This window comes from Equus quagga, chromosome 8, assembly GCF_021613505.1.
Source record: "Equus quagga isolate Etosha38 chromosome 8, UCLA_HA_Equagga_1.0, whole genome shotgun sequence".
NCBI classification, from domain to species: Eukaryota; Metazoa; Chordata; class Mammalia; order Perissodactyla; family Equidae; genus Equus; species Equus quagga.
Genome location: NC_060274.1, coordinates 1,265,432 through 1,286,923, shown reverse-complemented (window position 1 = coordinate 1,286,923; position 21,492 = coordinate 1,265,432). Strand labels below are relative to the sequence as shown.

The 21,492-nt window shown below is 50.3% G+C and overlaps 1 protein-coding gene across 2 annotated transcripts in view; it reads right to left on the bottom strand.

Moving 5' to 3' along the window:
* THBS2 (thrombospondin 2) overlaps positions 1-21,492 on the bottom strand; it is a 32,562-nt gene that overhangs the window by 2,683 nt on the left and 8,387 nt on the right. The window contains exons 5-21 of one of the 2 annotated variants that reach the window (XM_046669493.1): positions 19,753-19,949; positions 17,643-17,783; positions 16,780-16,876; positions 14,054-14,224; positions 13,608-13,784; positions 12,615-12,788; positions 11,926-12,053; positions 11,694-11,846; positions 10,998-11,216; positions 8,575-8,682; positions 7,631-7,790; positions 6,143-6,261; positions 5,268-5,502; positions 3,387-3,614; positions 2,634-2,905; positions 1,967-2,064; positions 556-695 (exon numbers count right to left, since the gene is read on the bottom strand). In XM_046669493.1, the coding sequence (XP_046525449.1) occupies positions 556-695; positions 1,967-2,064; positions 2,634-2,905; positions 3,387-3,614; positions 5,268-5,502; positions 6,143-6,261; positions 7,631-7,790; positions 8,575-8,682; positions 10,998-11,216; positions 11,694-11,846; positions 11,926-12,053; positions 12,615-12,788; positions 13,608-13,784; positions 14,054-14,224; positions 16,780-16,876; positions 17,643-17,783; positions 19,753-19,949 (2,817 nt within the window). The remainder of the gene's footprint in view (positions 1-555; positions 696-1,966; positions 2,065-2,633; positions 2,906-3,386; positions 3,615-5,267; positions 5,503-6,142; positions 6,262-7,630; positions 7,791-8,574; positions 8,683-10,997; positions 11,217-11,693; positions 11,847-11,925; positions 12,054-12,614; positions 12,789-13,607; positions 13,785-14,053; positions 14,225-16,779; positions 16,877-17,642; positions 17,784-19,752; positions 19,950-21,492) is intronic. The other variant, XM_046669494.1, reaches the window with a different exon arrangement.

Sequence of the window (21,492 nt, the reverse complement as noted above, 5' to 3'; positions counted from 1 at the left end):
TTTCTTTCTTTCTTTCTTTCTTTCTTTCTTTCTTTCTTTCTTTCTTTCTTTCTTTCTTTCTTTCTCTCTCTCTTTCTCTCTTTCTCTCTCTCTCTCTCCCTCCCTCCTTCCCTCCCTCCCTCTCTCTCTCTCTTTCTTTCTTTCTTTCCTTCCTTCCTTCCTGCCTCCCTTCCTCCCTCTCTTTCTTTCTTTCTCTTTCTTCTCTCTTTTTCTCTCTCTTTCATTAACTTCCTTCTTTCATTTTTAGCAAGGGTAGCAACCTCAAAAGCCTAGAGGGGTCCAGAAGGTGTAGAAGATACAGGAAGCTACAGGAGAAAGGAGAGTGGAGATGAGTGGAGCCTGTGAATAACAGGAAAGTGTTTGTCCTACTAAAGGAATTCACATTCAATTTAAAATAAACAAAAGAACAACTTGAGTGACAAACAAAACATATGCAGAGAACAGGCCATCAGCCCATTGCCCTAACGTGCAGCTCCTGTGAAAATGAATTTCAATGTGTGTCCTCCCCACTTTCTGCCCACAAGCTGCCCGACTGGACAGCACTCCCACACTCACCTCTGCATTCGTATTTCAGGTCTGAGAAATAGACCATTTCTTGGGAGAAGACAAACAGACCCAGCCGCCCGCCCGCGTAAGTTTGGTCGTAGATGGGTCCTGAATCCGCCATGACCTGTTTTCCTTCATGCACTAAGACTCTGAAAACAGGGGAAAAGGGAGAAAGAAAGAGAACGTGAACTCTGTGAAGCACATTAACCAGAGGACGAGGGGTCAGCTTCCCCCTCACAACATAGAGGTTGACAGGAGCCTTGCCCTTGAGGGCCAAAGAGTAGTCATGTAAGGTGAAGGATGTGTCCTAGTTTCCAGGCGTCTGGCAACATTTCCGTCTCCTGGGCACCAGGTTCTCCCCACTTGCATCATGGATCTCATGGCCTCCTTATTGCATTAAAACCACATGTTCATTTACTCCCTCCCCACTACCTGTGAGATGCATGAGAGTAAGCATGGGGTTCTGTCCTACGTGCCCAGAGTGGGGCTGGATGCACTGATGCTTCTCCGATAGGATGGGGAGCACACAAGTGAATCATGGGAGACTCTCCATGGAAATCATGCCAGTGCAGCCAGCCTGCACGTCCCCTACTCAGATCTGCTTATTATTACTGGGGACATGTACACTCCTGGCATCTGTGAAGAATCCGACTGTACTGTGCTGTTATCAGCTAAGTTTAAATTTGCAAAAAACTGTAAATCATCCATAATTTGTTTTAATCAAATCGATTACAGAGGCCTGGCCCTGTTGCATAGTGGTTAAGTTTGGCATGCTCCACTTCAGCAGCCCTGGTTCACGGGTTTGGTTCCCGGGTGTGGACCTACACCACTCGTCTGCCATGCTGTGGAGGCATCCCACATACAAAGTAGAGGAAGACTGGCACAGATGCTAGCTCAGGGCTAATCTTCCTCAAGCAGAAAATCAAACCAAAAAGAAAAATCAATTACAAATGCTGTCATGCCAAGATAACAAAATTCTGTTGGATGGATATTTTTGAAAGTTTTACTGGAGCTGTGTTTTAAATTCAGCCATTCACAATACCAGAAATGAATATGAATCTGTTCTCCAAATGAGCCACAGCCTACTTTGCAGAGATAGAGATGTTTTAATTGCACTTTCTCTCCCACGCCCAGAGTGAATATTAGGAGCAGAGATGCTTCCTCATCCTGCAAGTTATTTTAACAGACAAATATGATTTTTCTCTTCTTCAACAGTTTTGTTTTTATTTTTTTAAAAAATAAATGATGTGTGGTGGAAGACGCAGGGTAGAAAACAGAAGGTATTTAAAGTGGGTAAATCCAGGGACAACGGACAAGTTAGAAATCACTTGAGTTATTGACCCGTTAACGTTCAAACTTGCCTTTCAATGAAATGGGAAATCACTTGGTAGAAATGTAGCTGGCACTGAGCCACCCTCACCTTATATAACCCGTCTTAGGTCTGTGGGTCAGGTGCCACCTGTAGGCGGTGTAGTCTTTCCAGCCAATATTTTTAGGGTCATGCCATAAAGTACGAACCTGAGGGAAAAACATCACTCTTGAGTACAATTGGCATCCTGAATCTTAACCACAGTCTTACAACACCAAATGGGGAGCAAAAACATTACTCTGTAAATTAATCCTTATGGCTCATGCTGCTCCACCCACTTCTGATACACTTCCTCATATAAAGCTCTTGTGTGGATCATAATCCTTCAATAGGCAACCATATAGTTCAGTGCTAGGAGCTCCAGCACTCGAACCAGAGCCATGGGTTCAAATTCTGTGTCCTCTGCTTCCTCATCACAGGACATTGGGCAAAAACCTTAACCTTTTGAAACTCAGTTCTCCTAACTCTACCTGAGGGTAGAAATATATTTAGTTTGCAAGAGGATTACCAATCGTGTTTATAAAAACACCAGGGATGGTGCCTTTAATAACGTGAGCACTCAATAAAAGCTTATTTAAATTATCATGACTTGAGTTAAAATGGACAAAAACGAAGGTGGGGTTATCTTTGGGACGGGCTGAGACTGCTCTCCTGCAAAAATACAGCAGCCATAGAGCAGAGTCAAAGGAGATGGTGTTGACGACACCGTCTTTCTCACCTGTCCCTCTGTGTTCCCAGTATGCCACAGGGCGTTCCTCAGGTGCTCGCCTGTCCCCGTGGTGGAGTTGACCACCTTGAGGGACACGCCCGAGTAGCCGTACGCGCGGGTGGGCTGGTCTTCCCAGTAGGTCTGAGTGACTTGCTTCCACATCACCACATAGAAGCGGCTGCTGGACTGGTAGCCAAAGACGAAGCCAGCGTAATCGTCGTCCCGGTCAGTGTTGACGTAAAACGTGCCGCTGAAGTCCACAGACCCAAACTCGTCAAAACCTGGATGCCAGAGAGAGCATTCCGTCATAAGATTAAGACATGCTCAGCCTTTCAGGAGATGCCTGCACTAGCCCGGGATCTCTGAATACACACATGAGGAGGCTGGGTTTAGCTCTCCGCTTCCGTTCAACTCAGGCTCCATTGCTGCGAGATTAACGAAATCTACGGGATTTTATTTTTTCAGATCCCACTTATAGAGTTATGGCGGAGATTTACCGTAGTACATAATATTTTAAAGATCATGTCCATGAAAAACATTGGCTTATTGAATATGAAACTTCAGACTTCAGAGAGGCAAATTCCTGCTTCCCGAAGTTCTTCTGTCAAGAATATTTAGGCAGTTTTACAAAGTATAGAAGGATGGGGGTTACCATAAAGACCACTAATCCCATCCATTTTTTTCCTAAAGAGCAGCCGGCAAGCCTCTGAGGATACCTTGCACCAAGAACCATGAATGATGGCGTGTATTTTGAAGGCTCACCGACTGCGATGCCAGGGTCGGAGTTAGCCGTCTGCACCAGCTCCTTTCCTTGATGGCGAATGACCCAGTTGGGATCGATCTGAGTGGTGCCCTTGGGGTCCAAGTGGACCATCTGGAAGTTCCTGAAGTCCGTCTCACTGATGGCACTGTTTTCAGGACACACGTCATCAATATCCGGGATGTTGTCATTGTCAAAGTCATCCTTGCAAGCATCGCCCCGCCCATCACCTGTCACCAAGGACAAGCAGAAAAAACAGAAAACAAAGTCAATGGTTTGCCATGTGCCTTTCTGTGTCTGAGAAAACCTAGTAAAATTCAAGGTTCGGCTCTTATTAGTGTCTCGAGGATTAATGCCCATAATCTCTAAAACACTTAGCTTGAATCCTTTTAGGTCTTGACGCTCTTTTCAAAACATATATGAGATAAACACTGCAGCAAAGCATGCTGCAATCATATTCCCATAAGAATCATTTCTCACTTCGTTCTGAACTAGAAACTGCGGGTAGGAAACCCGAACGGCTGTCAGGCAATACCAAGCAGAACATCCAGCTTTTTGTTTTTCTGACAGTTTACAGAACTCCTGTTATCACCTCTCTTAATCAGCCCCTCCTGGAATCTACTTGGCATTTGGAGCAGAACTCTTACACGAAGAATGATTTTCCCTCAGGAGACGTGGACTCCCCTCATTTGGAAGCATCTTTTCAAATTCCCCAGCGAGTGGCTGGAGGGGTGGTGGGCTTGGGTGGCCCCTCTCCCCGGTACGTGTAGGGGGAAGAACTTGGCAGCTTTCCCAGCTCTCCAGTCCGTGGCAATGATGGCAATCCCCCAGGCAGATGTCAGTTTACTAAACTAGCCCACTTTAGTGCCTGTTGCTTTAGCAGGAGAAAAAGATATTGAGGTCAACTGAATTTCCTGTCCCATTCTTCAAACTATTTTCAATTCTGTTCAATCACAGGTGTTCCACCTACTGCGTGGCAGGTGCACACTCAAAGGAAGCTTTAAAAAAAACACTAAATGTTCTGTGCATGTCAGCCTCTCCTCCATCCCAGACTCCTCTCTGGGTACAAGGCCCAGAGTTTCTCCACTAGGTGGGGTCAGCAAGCCCCCTCCCCAAGCCGAGAGGCTGTGGGAACTGAAGCCATCAGTTCTCATGTCAAGAATGAGCTTCGGGCCCTCTGCTGAAATTCCTTCCTGCTGCTCTGCAGGAAGGATCCTTGGAGCTGCCCTTCAGCCCAGCGAGCCTCTCCATGTGCTTCTTAGTCATGTTGGCTCGACACCCAACCATGTCTTATCTCAGTTTGTGAAGGATGTGTGCTCCCCGTGCAGCGCTCGAGTCAGCCAGGATTCCACGCAAGGAACCACTTTCTCACAGCCTCAGTCAGAAGCCACTGAGCACAGCTGTGCTCCTCACGCATTCCTTAAGACTCTGGTAGGAAATCCCCAGCCCGTCCCTGTGATTTTACGCCCTCAAGATCCCATCCTGCTACAGACCACTTAGTTGTATTCACTGCCAGGCAAAATAGATCTTTTTCCTGATATTTCACACGCTTGCCATTTTTGTTTTGCCCTGAAAAAGCAACTCACTTTCCCCTCGCTGTCATAACACAATCAAGCACAGCTTTGTCCTGCTTGTAACCAGCATTTCTTCACAGAGATGCTCAAAAGTTTGAAAATTACGTGGACACTGAGATTTTTGCCCATCCCGACACGGACAAACACACATTTTCACATTTCATCGGTCAGCTAATACAGAAGCCCAGAGTGTGCAGAGCAGGTGGGGCAGAGGAAACCGCTATTCCACGGGTCTGGTGCCTTCAGACCACACGGCACGTGGGTTTTCCCACCTAGAGTTTCAGATGCATGACCTGGGGCAGCACCTACCGTCTGAGTCCTCCTGCTCCGGGTTTGACACGAGCCGGCAGTTGTCCCTGTCGTCAGGAACCCCGTCGTTGTCGTCATCCGAGTCACAGGTGTCACCCTGGCCATCGTGGTCATGGTCGGCCTGGTTGGCGTTGGAGATGTAAGGGCAGTTGTCCTGGTTGTTCTGGTGGCCGTCCTCATCGATGTCTTCATTGTTGTCACACTGGTCTCCCACGAGGTCATTGTCCACATCGGTCTGGAAGACAGAGCACAGGGACAGCAGTGTTGAATATCCATCCAGTGAAAGGGATGCCGGATTGAAAGGCCCCCTGGGATTTGGGGGCTGGACCACTGCATCCACCATGTGAGCGGCTGAGTCCATGGAGAGGTCACACCACTATTTACATCAGACTCAGGGCTGGAATTGAGGACTCTATCCACCGCATGCTACCTCTCTACAGGGGCTCACTTTACCTAGGGAGACTGGAAAGAATTAACAGCTCCAGACTCATGTCCCTCTTTGACATAGTCTGCTACAACACATCCTATGAACTAGATCAATATTCTATGTTCTCACCGTGTCTTCCAAACACAAATCTGGAACAGAAGCCAATTCCCATGTTTGCATCAGGGAAGTGCACAGACACACAGAGAGAGGCACACTCTCCCTTCAGATGGTGAGGTGACTCCTTTGGCCTGTGGCCAACGAGATACAAGAGCTGTGCCTGCATTCGAGTTCAGTAAATGTTTTCAATTAAAACTATGGAAAAGCCTGTGCTGTCATGTCTTGCCAGAACTAATGGAAAACCACAAAGGCATATACATCTCTGACTGATCAGGTCCTCAACCCTCCTTCTGCTCATAGATACAACCTGATCAATCGCCTAATCAATTACCTGGTCGGGGTTGTGCACCAGGGGGCAGTTGTCACAGTGGTCACCCACGCCATCACCGTCGGTGTCTCTCTGGTCAGTGTTGTAGACGTACGGACAATTGTCTCTCTCGTTGAAGACATCTGCAAGGATTCAAGGGAATAAAAAAAGAACAGAAGCCTGATGTGTTTAGAAAGAGCACATTGCTTTTCAAAAAAGTGATCTAAGGATATGGTAAAATGCAAAGATTATTAGATGTGTGGAAGAATGCGTGTCAGATTTCCCACTAAAATTTAAATTCCCTTAGTTTAAAATAGAACCAACTCGGAGCTTTCTAGATAATGCCACCCAATGAGGACTTAGTAAATGTGTTGTCACAATGTAAATCTCTGAGTTCCCTACTTTGATTACCTCCCTTAACCTGCTTTCAGGAGATATGCATTGAGCTCCTAGGAACTGGTTAGATTCCTAAGTTATGTTGCCTTCTCATCCATTTCCTACACTAGCAGAAAAATAACAATGGCAGAGTTTGATGGATTTTTAGGTGTAATACCTTATTTCAAGAAATCTGAAAATAGATAATGAATTCCATCAACATTGGAGTTGAGAAAATATACAAACTAGCAAGGGACGGCAATGATACTGCCAGTAATGAGGCACAAGGGCAGCAAAGCTTCAAATCTGTGAGTCAGAAGGAAAAACACAGAGTCAAGGCCCAGTGTCTGTTTGTCCTGGCAGGAGAAGGGAGTCACCCCAAGGTCCCAGCTGCTGTAAACCCTAGAGAGCAGCAAGGTGGGTGGAAACCCAAGTCAGCATTACAGAAGGTTACTCCCATGAAAGTATGCTAGCAGACAAAATGCAGGGGAGAGTGGGGAGGGCGAGCCCCTGGGGTGAGAGCTGACACAGGGCAGAGGCTAGTGCCAGCGTGCAGAATGGGGTAGTAGAAGCATGGGTGTAAGTCTCCTGAGCCTGGTGTGCAGAAACCCAAAGGGCGAGGTTGTGCTGTGAGGTACAGGGCTGCTTCCCAGGGCACTGGGACCTGGTGGTGTCAGAGATCGCCAACGTCTGTGGGTACCTGGAAACCTTGGAGGAGTTTTGCCATGAAAGATTCAATGATGGCAAGAAATCAAGGTGAGGATAGAAATGTCCCAGGAGAGGCAGATGCTGTCATGAGACCTTGCCCAGAAACACAGTTTGGTGAGGAGAGAGGACTGGGCTCCTGGAGATTTGAATGGGGGTGTGCATTACAGAAGACACCAGGAAGGGCACAAGGACACTGCACTAGGAGCCTGGGGTAGGACAAAGGAGGATGCCAAAGAGTGGTCCTGAGGCAGGCGGCCCCTTCCACAGACCCATGGGGAAAGACAAGGCTCCTATGAGAACAGCTTAATGAATCATTTAATCTTGTATTAGCATATGGATGAAATTGAGCTGATCCAACAAGCACAGAATGAACCATGAGGTCTGCAAACACTTCTAGCTCTGAACCTCAAGCCCACAAGCAGAACTGACCGTCTCCGTCGATGTCCACGGAACAGGCGTCACCCTCCCCGTTGTTGTCCGTGTCGATCTGAGCGGGGTTGTGCACGTAAGGGCAGTTGTCACAGCGATCCCCAACCTCATCTTTGTCGTAGTCAAACTGACGGGGGTTGAAGAGAAGCTGGCAGTTGTCCTAGAAAAGAACAAGGCAAGAGTTTAAGAAATAGCACGGGAATGTTTACTGGATTGCTCATCAAATGGCTTTGCTTTTCTAAGTCATGTTCTCAGAGTAGCTCCAAAAATCAACGTAGAGATGAAGAAAACAGAGCCGGCAAGCCCTCACCAACACGTTCTTGGTAGCAAATCATCTCACAATTATTTATGCATCTGTCCCCTGCTAAAAAAAGGTTGAGATTTTATATGGCAAAAATAATATACCATATAGCTCGTGGTGAGGATAGAAACTTAAATGTCCACTGAATGAATGAATGAAGAGTCAATGGATCAAGGAGAGTCAGATGTAGGAAAGCTGTGAATAAAAATTTAGGTTATCCACCCCTACAAGTGCCACATTATGCACTAATATGTTAAATCATTTATGTTTTGCAACAATTTTCTCAGAAGATGGTCACATCTAAATATTGCCACAAAGGCAAGTTTATCACTCACTGAGGTGACAGCCTCGCCTATCATTGGTACCCCACCAGAGGAAGGGTAGATAAGTCCCTCTGTATGCAATTAAAAGTAAATTAAACTGTTAAAAACATTTCCAGCAGAGCACCCCAGATGGTTCCATGCTCTGGTTGGTTAATTCACTTTTGGAAAAGATCAACATTCTCTCTTTGTGACTTTTGGGAATGACTTATGCAGGAATACTGTCCAAGACAATGGCATTTATAGGACTATGTGGCATAAAGCACTCCTCTCCTCTGATCCCTTTACTCGTGAAATCGAGAAACGGCACAGCCCCGTCCGACCTTCTCATCATCGACGCCATCATTGTCATCGTCATCATCGCAGGCATCGCCAATGCCGTCCTTGTCAAAATCTTCTTGCCCAGAATTAGGCAGGAGGGGACAGTTGTCCTGCAATGGGAGGAAGGATAGCAGTTACAAACACATTCTGCAGAGCCCCCTTCGCTCAGGAAGGCAGGCTAAATAAAATGGAGAGGGCAGAGCTGACGACGTCCATGTCAGACATCTGTGTTCAATCAAGAGCAGAAGATAAGAGACCTTGCAGCGAGGCCAGAGGCACATGAATTTCTTTTCAAGTGCTGCCCTAGAAATTATGTCACCACCACTAGTGGGTTGAGATAAAAGAAGCTGCATCCTGAGCCTGGATCCCTGTGTGACTGCCAAAAACCCAGAGAAACAGACAAGAGTGAGGGACTGTGGTCCCGTGAGAATGTGGAAGGGAGCAGAGCCTCCAGAGTCCCCCGGGCTCCCCACAAACTCTGACTCATCCATCAAAGCTGATTTTAACCCTCATTAGCTAATAGATGCCCGAGTCTCTGAAGGTGCAGTGATCTGTTCAGAAACTGAGGCTGAGGACTCCAAATTGCTCCCCCCATTTCAGCTCTTTGCAGTAAGTGGATAACGTGTAATTGGGGAAAAAGATCGTTTCATTTCTGTCCAACTGTGTTTTAACTGAAAGCTGAGCTGTGCAGACACTAACGACCTGAGGGAAGTGGAAACACAAAAAAGGGCAGAAAGCGTGTGTTCCAGTGACATTAATGCACAGGTCACAGAAGCCCCAGGGGGCACCTCTTTCCACAAAAATGAAAAAAAAAATGTAGGACGACCTCAGAGCAGCACAGTCTTAGCTTGACGGACACCTTCCGTGGTTTCCGCCGTGGCATCTTGGGTACTGTTGATGCTTAACGGAAATCTACAATAATCAATTCAACAAGCACCCATTCCCCATGGAGACATCAAGCTCGACCCCCAAGCTCCTCATGTTGGGGATGGCGGGATACGGTGGGCTGTGGTCAGGGACATGCAAGGCAGGTGGAAACGTGGCCTTGGTTTGTTCAAAGCAGAGTCGCTTTTTGTTCCAGTTGACATCTGCCATCTTTAATCAAGGGAGATAGAAACAAAATTTAAATTATAACTTCTGTTATTCAAAATCCACGAGAACAAATAAATACAAAATAGAGGAATATATGTAGACTTTCAAATGACGTCCTTCGCCAATCTGTAGCATTCATGTTGCTGAAGCTATTAAGGCATAAAACTACTCTAAAACTTTTTGGGACATTTTATATAGTGGACTGGATGATGGTTCCCAAAATATACGACATGCCTTAATCTCTGGAACCTGTGAGTGTTACCTTATCTGACGAAATAGTGAATATCACCTTATATGGTAAAAGTGAACATGACCTTAGATGGCAAAAGATGTGACTGAGTTCAGGGTCTTGAAAGGATGGGTTTATCCCGGGGTATGCAGGTGGGTCCCACAGACAACCAGGTGTGTCCTTATAAGAGAGAGACAGAGGCAGTTTGGGGACAGACACAGAGGAGGTGGCGAGGTGAAGACAGAAGCAGAGATTGGAGTGATGTGTCCGCAAGCCAAGGGACGCCTGGAGCCATGAGAAGCTGAGGAGGCAGGAAGGAGCCTCCCTGGAAGCTCCAGAGGGACTGGGGTGACACCGTGATTCCAGACTCCTGGTTCCAGACTGTGAGAGGATGAATTTCCGCTGTTCTCAGCCACCAGGTTTGTAGTCCTTGGCTACAGCGGCCTCGGGAAAGCAATGCCCTGTTACAGATCCGGAGCAAGTTCATTCTCCCAGGTGGCCTGATCGCTTCCTCCACTGCAGCACACTGGGGTCTTTGCCAAGAAAACTGTTTGCTAAATCTGACTGAGTGACCATCTGAAGACACCTCAGGTTCTCCACAGCCCTGGAACAGTGTGGGGTCTGCTTATGTCCCCACATAAGGAGGATCCCTTGCTCACCTCCCTGACTTCAAGGCTATCTTTGTATTCAGTCAACAAACATATATTAGATGCAATATCTTCTCCCCCCAGCTCCCACCAATGAGCAGTGTGGCCATATGGCTTCTTTTCATAGTAATCCCTGGAATGTACTGGAATGAAATTCATGGAGAAAGGGCTCAACCTGATGATAGAAATCCATTAGGCAGATGCCTTGAGATGCTGGCTGATGGCCCTGGTGACATCACACCCAGGCTCCCCTCCGCCCCACAAATGTGGGCAAAACGCGCCCTCTTTCTGCTATGTCATTGTCTCAAGAAAGGAAACCCACGTGGAGTGTAGGAGGCAGCTGGGAACGATTTGGAGTCTCCAACGGTTTAGACCAATAAGTTATCTCCCAATGGGACACGACCACCCCAAGCGGGAATTCCTGGAGTCGGGGGTAGGCTGAAGCGTCCGGTCTCACCTTGATGCAGTGGTAGGTGGCGTTGGTGGCGCAGACCAGATTCTTGTTGGGCCAGCCATCCAGGTCGGAGTCCTCCCCACAGATGAGCCCGTCGCCTGCGTAGCCCGTCTGGCACTCGCACTTGTACATGGGGTCGCTGAAGTGGCCCAGGTAGATGCACTCTGCGTGCTTGTGGCAGCTATGCGTCTTGTCCTTGCACGGGTTTTCAGGCTCACACACCTACATGATGAAGGGCTTAGGATACCATCTGAGACCCTAACCCTGACAGGAGGGGTCTGAGGCTGCCATCAGGGCCAAGAGCGGGGGTGCGGGTTTCCTCCCCAGAGGACGCTGCTGGGCACGCATCCAGAAACTTGGAACGTTGTTCTTTCTAGAAGGGGCCTTGGGGCACTCTTCAGTGACCCCACCCTGCCACACCAAGGTCACGTCTGAGCCCACAGATGACCACATGGTGTTACTGATGCACGAAAAAGCGGTCACCCTGGTCCTGGATTCTTTGCATGAAAACTCAGCTCTGCGTCCCCATGCTGGTCGGGCCAATGGCAGGCAGGGGCTCTAACAGCTTCCCTGAGATTGAGTACCCTCTGTGTCTCTCCCACAATGACGCCCTTTTTCTTCTCTCTCCCCCACTCCGTTTTTGGGACTCTTGCCCGACTTTCTAGAGCCTGCAACAAAAACAAAGCCGGCATTGCTCACTTGCTTTTCGGTCCTGGCCGCCTCCAGCCCGACACCAAAGGGCTGGCTGCCTTTGTAGCGAGGGGGGCACGGCAGGCAGTGGAACCCCGGGTTGGTGTTGACACAGCGGTGCGCCTTGCTCGTGGAGAAGCAGACATCTGTGACCACGGCACACTGCGGGGACAAGCAGACAGGAGCCCGTCACTCCCCGCTCTCCCCGAGGCACCCTTCTGCCCGAGGCGGGGGCACCCACCTCGTCCAGGTCCTCGCAGTGTGTGCCGTTGCCCAGGAAGCCCACTGGGCAGGAGCCGCAGGACCAGGACCCATCGGGGAAGCTGCTGCACTCAGCTCCCGGAAAGCAGGGGTTGGATAAGCAGCCGTCTGTGTGGGGCAAGCAGAGCAGGGTTAACTCTGGGTCCAGGCAGCACCATGATTAACTATGCACCAGTCACTCACAGAGGACAGAAACCCCGTCTGAGCCCCAGAGGCTTGGGGCTGCCCTATCAGCCTCTATGCATTTTAGCTGCAGTGCAGCTGAGCTTGTAGGAGCATGCTGGTGATGTCCATACAGGGCAACACCAGACAGCCACCCAAAGTTATCATCTCCAGGAAGATATCCTTAAATGGTAAAAATGGAGTAGTTTCCAGGAGCACGTGTACACTAAGACATTCATCATGTACAGTGTTCTGTGCTGCATTGCGTGTGTTTTCTGCTTTTACCTAAAAATGCCGGAGGGACATATCACAGATGTCAAAAGCCGTGATCTTTACGTGCACAGAGTTGATCTTTCTTTTTTATGCTTTCTATATATTTGCCAAAAATGTTTAGACTTTTGATCAACATAAAAACTCAGTGGTTTCCTCAAAGACTGCTCCGGCTGAAGTGTACAGACCCAGGGACAGCGGGATCCGGAGGGCTGGGCAGGCGGCGTGCACACCCACCTACGGGGCAGCTCCTCTTGTTGCACATCTGATGCTCCTTGATGTCCCCCACGCAGGCCTTCCCTCCGTACTGCGGCTCCGGGCTGTTACAGACACGCGTCCGCTCCCGGATCCCTCCAGCACAGGTGACCGTACAGGCTGACCACGGGGACCAGGGGCTCCACCGCCCATCAACTGCAGGGAGAGAGCACCAAGAGGGTCAAGGAGAGGGAAGGCCACCGGGGCTGTGGGCTCGAGGGGGAAGAACCCGGTGATGGGGCATCTCCATGGGTCGCAGGAAAAATTGGTAAGAAAGTCCTTTCACGACCCTAACACCAGGGGGTGATGGAGATGGGAAATTTCAGCTGGTTTCGTTTTTACCTCTGGACAGAGAAATCATACAATCTTAGCGTCTAGAAGCTGCCGACCAGGGCCTGCTGGCTGCAGGCGCAGGTCCGTCATGCCCCAGAGGTGCGAGCTTCTAGAACGTTGTGTGAAGCTGAAGTTCATTCGAAATGGTCATCGTTCAGCATCAGCCCAGTGGATGACCTCACAGTGAAAGGTAACAGGCTACCCTCTCCTTTTTACTGAGTTTCAACACACTGCATAAGTCAGTTTTCCCAAGACGGGCTGGCCTTTTGAACCCGCATGTTTCCTGTAAATTCAGACTCCAGCCCGCCCCAGACTGCAGAGGAGGCCGTCTCCCGAGACACATCATTCTGCACCATCCATGCTTCCCCCAGTCGCAGCGCACACCATAACAGTTCCCACGGTTCTGGCTTGTTTTTGTCTCAATGGTAGATGAATTAGAGTTTAATTGAGCAAGCTCAGACAAGTCAGAGCCAAGCGCAGGCGATGGGCGTTAATCCCGAGGGCCGGCTTCTCCCTTTTATTGCTCAAGCCCTGCTCTGAGAGTCTGCGGGACTGAAGCTGGCCGCATGGGCCTGGCCCCGGGGCCCTGGTCCCAGCTGTCTGCACGCACCCACTCCCAACCTCGGCTTGCACCCCACTTACTCGGGCAGGGGGGACCCTGGCAGGCCTTTGTCTCTCGGCCACTCCCTTTGCAGCTCTTGCCCCCCATCTGGGGGACCGGCGAGTTGCAGAGCCGGATTCGCGTGATGTTGCCGACCCCACAGGTCACGGAGCAGGAGGACCAAGGCGACCAGTGGCTCCAGCCGCCGTCCTGCCGGACTAGCACACGGAGAAGTACAAAGACATCAGCGGCTAGGGCCACTTAGCAAACGGCCCCGGGGGGCTGCCTGTCCCTGGAGTTTACCAAGCCCGCTGGAGAGGAGGGGAAGAGCTGGGAAAGACCTCAGCCAGCTGGAGTCCTTGGACAAGGCTACGCACCTCCCAGAAATGGCAGCCGGCAGCCCGTCCTCGCCCAACCCCAAAACCCAAAGGTCTGGGGGGATGCTGACCCCGCCCCCCAGGACGGCTGGAGAGCCTCTGACACTCACTGCGGTTGTCGCACTTGCCCAGGCTGCACGCCCGCGTCTGGATGGACGGCCCCAAGCAGGTGTTGCTGGTGACGTCGCACGACCGGCCCCTCTGCTGGGTGCCAGACCCACAGGTGGCAGAACACTCGGTCCACTCTGCCCACGGGGACCAGCCCTCCTCACCATCTGCTGCTGGGTGGGAAGCACAAGGGCTGGTCAAGCCTCTGCCCCGTGACTGGCCACAGAAGGGAGAGGCACACGCACTGGGCCATGTGGCAGAACCATGTACTGGGCAGAAGGGGTGTGCAACTTCCCACGGAGGGGGGCGCCCCGAGGGTGAGCACTGCCGTGTGGGCAAAGTCCTCCAGTTACCCAACGTCCATCCCTGGGCCGGAGCTCAGGGGCCACCTGCCCAGGAGAGGACGGACGGGTGGTTCAGTGGATGCACGGGGAGCATGTCCACGTCTGAGCAACCTCAACCATGCGTGTCCGGGAAAGTGTCTACGGATTTCTCAAATGGCTTACAAAAGCAGGTCCTGAAGCGCATCTTGGTGTTACTAAGGTTTAATTTAATTCCATTCTAACCTCCATTTGCTGATTTATATATGGTAATGGAATTTTTCAATTTTTGGTTGAAACTACAGGTCACAAATTTAGTTCCAAATAATTTAAAATGGGATAAGTTAAAAAAGCAATTTCCTGGGGCCAGCCTGGTGGCGCAGGGGTTAAGTTCGCACGTTTCTCTTCGGCAGCCCGGGGTTCACTGGTTCGGATCCCGGGTGCGGACATGGCACCGCTCAGCACGCCATGCTGTGGTAGGCATCCCACATATAAAGTAGAGGAAGATGGGCACAGATGTGAGCTCAGGGACAGTCTTCCTCAGCAAAAAGTGGAAGATTGGCAGTTGTTAGCTCAGGGCTAATCTTCCTCAAAAGAAAAAAGCAAGCAATTTCCTGCAAAGACATTCTTCACAGGAAATTACAATCCCTAAATAAAAGAAAAGTCAGTAACTTAATGCAGAGATTGATCTGGTAAACAGTAAAAGATGCTATATACCCTACTGTCATATTTACGTGGTGAAGAACCCTGTGAATGTCTACGATTCAATGTTCCAGAAAGCAGGAAAAAAGAGAAGAATTGTCAGGAGGCCTTTTTCTGTGCTATTATTCTCTCAATAGAGTAAAATATCTTCCTTTAATCTAACGTGGATCTTAGGTTTTCATAGTGACGTTTTTATGCTCTGCAGTACCATCTCATTTGGTGAATGTCTATTTAACACATAATATAGATCAGGCACTTTCACATATATTGTACTGTTTATCTTAATCATGAGCCAACCTTACGGAGGGGGCATAATCTTTCTGTGTTTTAGCGATAATGAATCTGAAACCCATAAAATTTACGATTTGCTCAAAATCATAGACAGGCAGAGCCTGAGCCTGTCTCCAAATCTGTTCATCGTCCACATCCAAGGGATGACACACAAGATCTGGGGCCACCAACAGAAGGAAGTTTCTTTATCTAGCCCCCTGCCGGCCCCACAGCCAAGGCGAGTCTTGACGCCAGGCTCACCCTCGAAATGGAGGGCCTGTGGAAAGCAGAGGGGGCCTGGAGGGAGGAGATGCTACGACAAGGCTCCAGATGGCACAGGGAGGCAGCGCGTCCCAAACCTTTGTGTCCTCAACGTCCGGGCCCCCAGACCAGGAATACAGGATGGAAAATAGCGAAAGACGAACCAGGCATTTTAGAGAAAATTCCTAGGAACGAACAGTTCAATCAACGCTGCCAGATGACAGGAGGAGAGGGAAGTGAACGAGACTCGTGCCATGAAAGAAGTACAAACACCACACGGTCCAGTGAAGGGAGGGGGGGGACCAGGGACTCAGAACAGAGCTGGTGGCCATGCAATTGCGTGTGGATGGATGGCTGTGGTTTAGGACAGTGCAGAAAGAAAGACTGAGAAAGCTTGAGCGAAGGCTCAGAGACAGGAGAATGTCGTGTGTGTCTGGGGAACGGAGAGGGGTTTTCGTGAGACGAGCATCGCAGGGTTAATGCAGAAGGGCCTTCAGCACGGACCTGGGGCGTCTATTAAATCACCTGGCAATAGTGAGCCACTGAGAGATCAGGTGCACCGACACCGCCTCAGAGAAGCTGACCTTGGAAGATGGTCCCACCGGCAGGCGTGGGATGCGGTGGGGAGACCCCAATCGAAGGCTTTAGGGCCCATGCAGTTTCCACACCACAGGGACCTGAGGACGGTTACGCCCTCCCATCCCTCCCCCCCGGTGTCTGTTCCTTGGAATGTATTGTTATGATTTAGAATTTATCACTTGGGATGTGGTCTTTGGCATCCTTTCTCCACGGTGTGTTTGTGAGGATTATTCAGTGTCCTCGTGCCCCGGAGTGACAAGTTGGTGGCATGTGACTCGCTGGTGGGTATTTATTCGGGACTGAAAGTCAGGGTTCTCTCCTTGATCCCTGGGGTTCGGCTTCCTCATGGAGAGGTGACAGGCCAGGACAGAGCCCTCGGGTCCCTGACTTCTGAGGACTTCAGACTCTTCCTCGTCACTGTGAGTAAGAAGAGTGGACAACCTCGGGAGTGGAGCGTCCTCGGCTTCCTTCTCTCTGTTTGGATCTAGTCTAAGCCTCACCCTTCTCGGCCGAATCAGCAAGTGGAAACAAACAAGTAGTTAAATCCACAGACCCCCCGAGAGCAGAGGTGCGCCCCCTTCCAGGGCCACACTTACAGTGGAAGCAGGACGGACAGCATTCGCCTTCGATGAAGGACGGGTTGGCGCAGGTCGCTGGGGGGCAGGTGATTTGGTGGCAAACGGTTTTAAATTTCTGCAAATAAAGAGAGGTATTCATGTAACACTCATTTGAAAAAATAAACAGCGGTACAAGGGCTAGATTGAAAAGGGTCGACAGAGTGGCTGCAATGATTTCTGCCCCGTGAATGCTACACATTACACACAGAGCTTCGAAAATTTTATCCCCTCTCTCTCGTTAGTGCCCAGAGCAGGGCTCTCCATGTCCCTGTCCTTCTTTCTCCAACCGCTGAGCAAGTAGAACACAACAGGGACCCTCCTGTACTGTCGGCAGGAGGGGAGAAAGGATGGGCAAGGTCGGCGTGTACCGCCTGACGTCCGAGACCATTGCCAGTGGAAACTGAGTGACGTGGAGTAAAAGGAAGGAAGTAAATGGCCTGTGCCTCCCACTGTTGGTGGAGGCTGCATTCCCAGACGTTTCTGTGGAGCCTCAAGGCCCTCGCAGAACAGAATGGAGTTAAACACAGTCTGGAGGGATAGCCGGCCAGCTCTGACCACCTGGTGACGCTGGCCAAGTCACTTCACCTCTCTGGGTTTTGGTCTCTTTATGTGCAAAGCGATGAGTTTGGTTCCAGCCTTACGGACAGTCACCTCCACTTCCACGGCTCTTCTCCTCATTCCCTCCATCTCCACACGCTTTACAGTGAACCAGGGAACACCACCCATCTCCGAGCCATCATGACACACTGAGAGTTAAGTGGCGGCTGAGGGATGACTGGCCCCCTGCACGTTGCCTTCCAGCCCCCACCCCCCGAGAGGAGAACAGCGCTCCTGGGTCTCACCTTGCAGGTACACTTGGTGCAGCTGTCCACCACCCAGGTTTCATTTTCCGAAAAGAACCGGCCGTCCTGCCAGCAAGCGGACATGTTCCTCGTCTTCGGAGGGCCGCCAATGAGCTCCCAGAGAAACTGGTTATCATTCGACTGGAAAATGGAGGGAAAGATTTAAGTATAGATAGGAACACAATCAGGTCCATCATGCTCTAGGATGCGAAAGAACGGTCCTCCCTAATTACAGAGCTCTTGAGTCAAGAGTGGAAACCAGCAGGTGTGTGGGGCCACCCCGCCCGGGATGGTACAGCCCCGTAAAGGATGACATATTCAACCCTAAGTAGATTTGTATCACTGAGATCTTAGCCAAACAGACTGCATGGTTTACACCAATTTTCCACTGCTGCCCCCTCACTCGTAAGCACCAAATTAACATCTATTCTAAAAGCTCGCTGCCTCTCCTGTCTGCTCAGTCGGTTCTATCACTGAGGCCGCCATGCCTCTGTAGACGAAGCCACCTGCTGGAGCTGGACGGGAGAAGGAGGCCCCTCTCCGCCAACTGCAACTGAAAACTAGCTTTCCATTCCTGAATTCATCCATTCTTCCAAATACAACAGACGTGCTCTGATAACACAACGGCAGGCACAAACAGACATAATTACGTGGGTGCATTTCCCCTAAGCGGAGACGTCTAATCTGGGAGCCATAGGCCTTTTGAGAATCAGAGGGAAGATCTGAATTCTCTCTCTCCTGCACAAAATGCACAGAAGCCTACCTGTCCTGATTTTTTTGTGCAATTTCAGGGAGTTCACAAATTTCCTTAATCCCTGACTCCAAGTTAAGTAAATTTGTCCTGAACTCTCAGTTTGAGTGTGAGAAGCTGCCAGGTGAAGGCTCATTTTCTCCTGCCCCATCCTCTCCTTTCTGGTTCTCTCCAGGACGACCCTGTGACCCGCCATCAGCACTTCAGCCAGGAGGAGGCACTGTGTCCTGATGTATCGTGGACCTAAAGATGATGCCCCTAACGCAACTCTCAGGAAGAAACCCCCAACATTTATGAAGATTGCCCACAAAGCAGAGCACGCTGCTAACATGTCTTAGAATTCTTCATTTCTCCCCTGCACACCGTGGGGATTCAATGAGCGCTGGGTGGGGGAGACCGTCGTAACCCCCGCTCCCCATTCCTGCCCCAACGCCATTACGCGGAGGAAGATTCCAGAAGGGGTCCTCCATCTTGGGTGCTTCCTGAGCCAGTGCCTGGCCTTTGACAAGAGTTGCCCTTGCTGTACCCGTTCCTTCTACCTCCCCACAGCATGGAAATTGTGCTGGTCCCACCGCGTCCTGGACCAGAATCAGAGCTCAGTTCAGGGCCTGTTGCTGTGGAGCAAAGGGTGGAGGCGGCAGTGATGGGGAGTCAGGAGTACCCCACTCTGAGCATCTGTCTGCAGCACCTCAAGGACACGAGACCCCAGGCTGGAGACCTCCTTCCCTCTGCTGTCCTGCCCACCCCCCTACCTCTGTCCCCCTGCCTCTGTGGCATCACTTCCTTCACGTCCCTGGGGCACAAGCTACGGTCACTTTGGACCAGGCGTGTGCTCAGCGTGGGGATATCACGGGACAACATGGCTGAGACAACTGGTCACTGCGGGCAACCCTTTCTAAGCCCTAACCCACACATCCTAAAGCCTTTCAGACACTTCTTTCTCCCCTTTGATGTGGTGTGAAGATGAGGCTATGATTTCCTCACATCCTCAGGGACACACTTCTCAAACCTCTGTGACCGTTCTTCACCACACTCCATCCTTTAAGTGAGTGTCCCCCTCCATGTATGTTTTACTCACAGAGGAGATGAATTTCCCCAAGTGAAGAATTCCTTTTGGAGAATATGTCGCCCGTGACCATATTTTCACTCAGAATCCCCCTCCTGCCCCACCCAGCAGTCCTCTAGCCACACTGCATCTTAACCAAACATCCCTGGAGAACCTGCCACGACCAGCCCCTGTCAACAGTGGGTTTTTACATGGGTCCAGCGTGTTTGCGGACCAGACAGGGGTTAGTGGCAGAGGACACGGGGCCGTAGGGGGTCGGCCCGACCTCCCGGCCCTGCCGCCCGGGCACTCACCACTTTGCGCAGGTTCTCGTGCAGCTGGTTCACGATGACATGCAGCCCCGACAGCTCGTTGATCATGCTGCCCAGTTCCTCGCAGGAGCGCTCGCACACCTCGGGCCTCTTCTCCGAGCTCTGGCCCACGTACTCCGTGTTGATCTGGGGGCTCAGGTGCAGCGTGTCTGTGTTTTCGTTGATGGCGTTGGCTTCCGCTAAGGGGGGGGACACCGAGAACAGTGAGCAGGGCTGGTGCTGCCATAGTGTGGCCAGAATCGTGAGCCAGCACCTGGGTGAGACTGTCACTTGTTCCTGCAGCGGCCAAATGCTCCATCGCACCCGAAAACCACGGGAAGGGCTGATGGCCACAGTTCCCAACTACCTCCATGCTTTTCAAAAAGGACTCTGTCCTGCTTCCTCTACACGCCTTATTAACAGCCCAGGAGGCCTGCCTGGTGGCGCAGTGGGTAATATGCTTGCTCTGCTTCTGCCCTTGGGTTCGGATCTGGGGTGTGGACATATACATTGCTCTTCAAACCACGCTGTGGTGGCATCCCACACACAAAACAGAGGAAGATGGGCACGGATGTTATCTCAGGGCCAATCTTCCTCAAAAAATAAATAAATAAATAAAGAGATAAATTTAAAAAATTAAAGCCCAAAGCAGAAGTTTAGCTTAGCAACAGAAAAATTCAAAAACATTAGACCCACACGTTTGTCCGCACCGGTGCTGGAATTTTGCATCGTGCGTCTTATCCAAACCAATTAGAGGTAAGTTTCCTGTCTTTCTGGCAGTTCCTTGTTTTGATCCCTGGCTCTAAATCTGTTTTTCAGCCACGTGTTCTCCGTAAATCCTGACAACCCCTCTCAACTCTCTGTTTGTCCCATTTTTCCATCCTAAACCTTTTCTTTAGGCTCTTTGTTCTGCATTAAGGCAGATTCAACTGTCCTCATGCTAAATACGTAATTTCATAGAGACTTCAACTTCCTTTTTTCTACATTGACATCCTTCCTCCGCCAGCCTCACAGAATCCCCTGCAGGCGAGGACGGACTTCCACATTGTCCCATCCTAGGGATTCTCTTCTCCTGCCCCAGGAATCATACAAGCCCTCTGAAGTCCTCATCCATGGGACATATATGGTTATGACACACATTACAAAACTGATCTGGGAAGGCCAGAAACAGGCGCCATCCTCGGACAGAGCTGGGCGCCTCAGACTGGCGTGGCCCAGGGCCCCAGGCAGGATGCATCTCGTTCATCCATAGCCCAGCCCGGCTTCCTCTGTGGGGACTGTCACAGGGTTAAAATGCCTTATTTCACTTAGCCATTCCATCATGCAGTTATGACTTGTAAATGCTATAATTCTGTCGGCATCTTATCATTGAAATTTTATTGCTTGGTTATAAATCTGTGTTGTAATTCACATTGATCTTAGGAGCTTCCCTCACCCTCTCTGGGCCTGCGGCCAGACGTGGCCATATAATCATGCACACATTCATCACTCACAGATATCAGATTGAAAATGTCTGCAGCGACAAAAAGTAGCCAGAAATCCACAGCAGCCTGAGTGAAGACGGACCCTGAGGAGTTACTCAGGACAAGTGCCCCTGAATTACCATATCGCTCACCCTTCTGATAAAAGGCACAATAGGGTACCGTGGTGTTCAGGTTATAGCCCGATTGGGACTGGGGTTAAGGCAACTTCCATCCTCCTTCTGTGTAGGGTAAACTGTCTCCCTTTCCTTTTCTCTGTCAC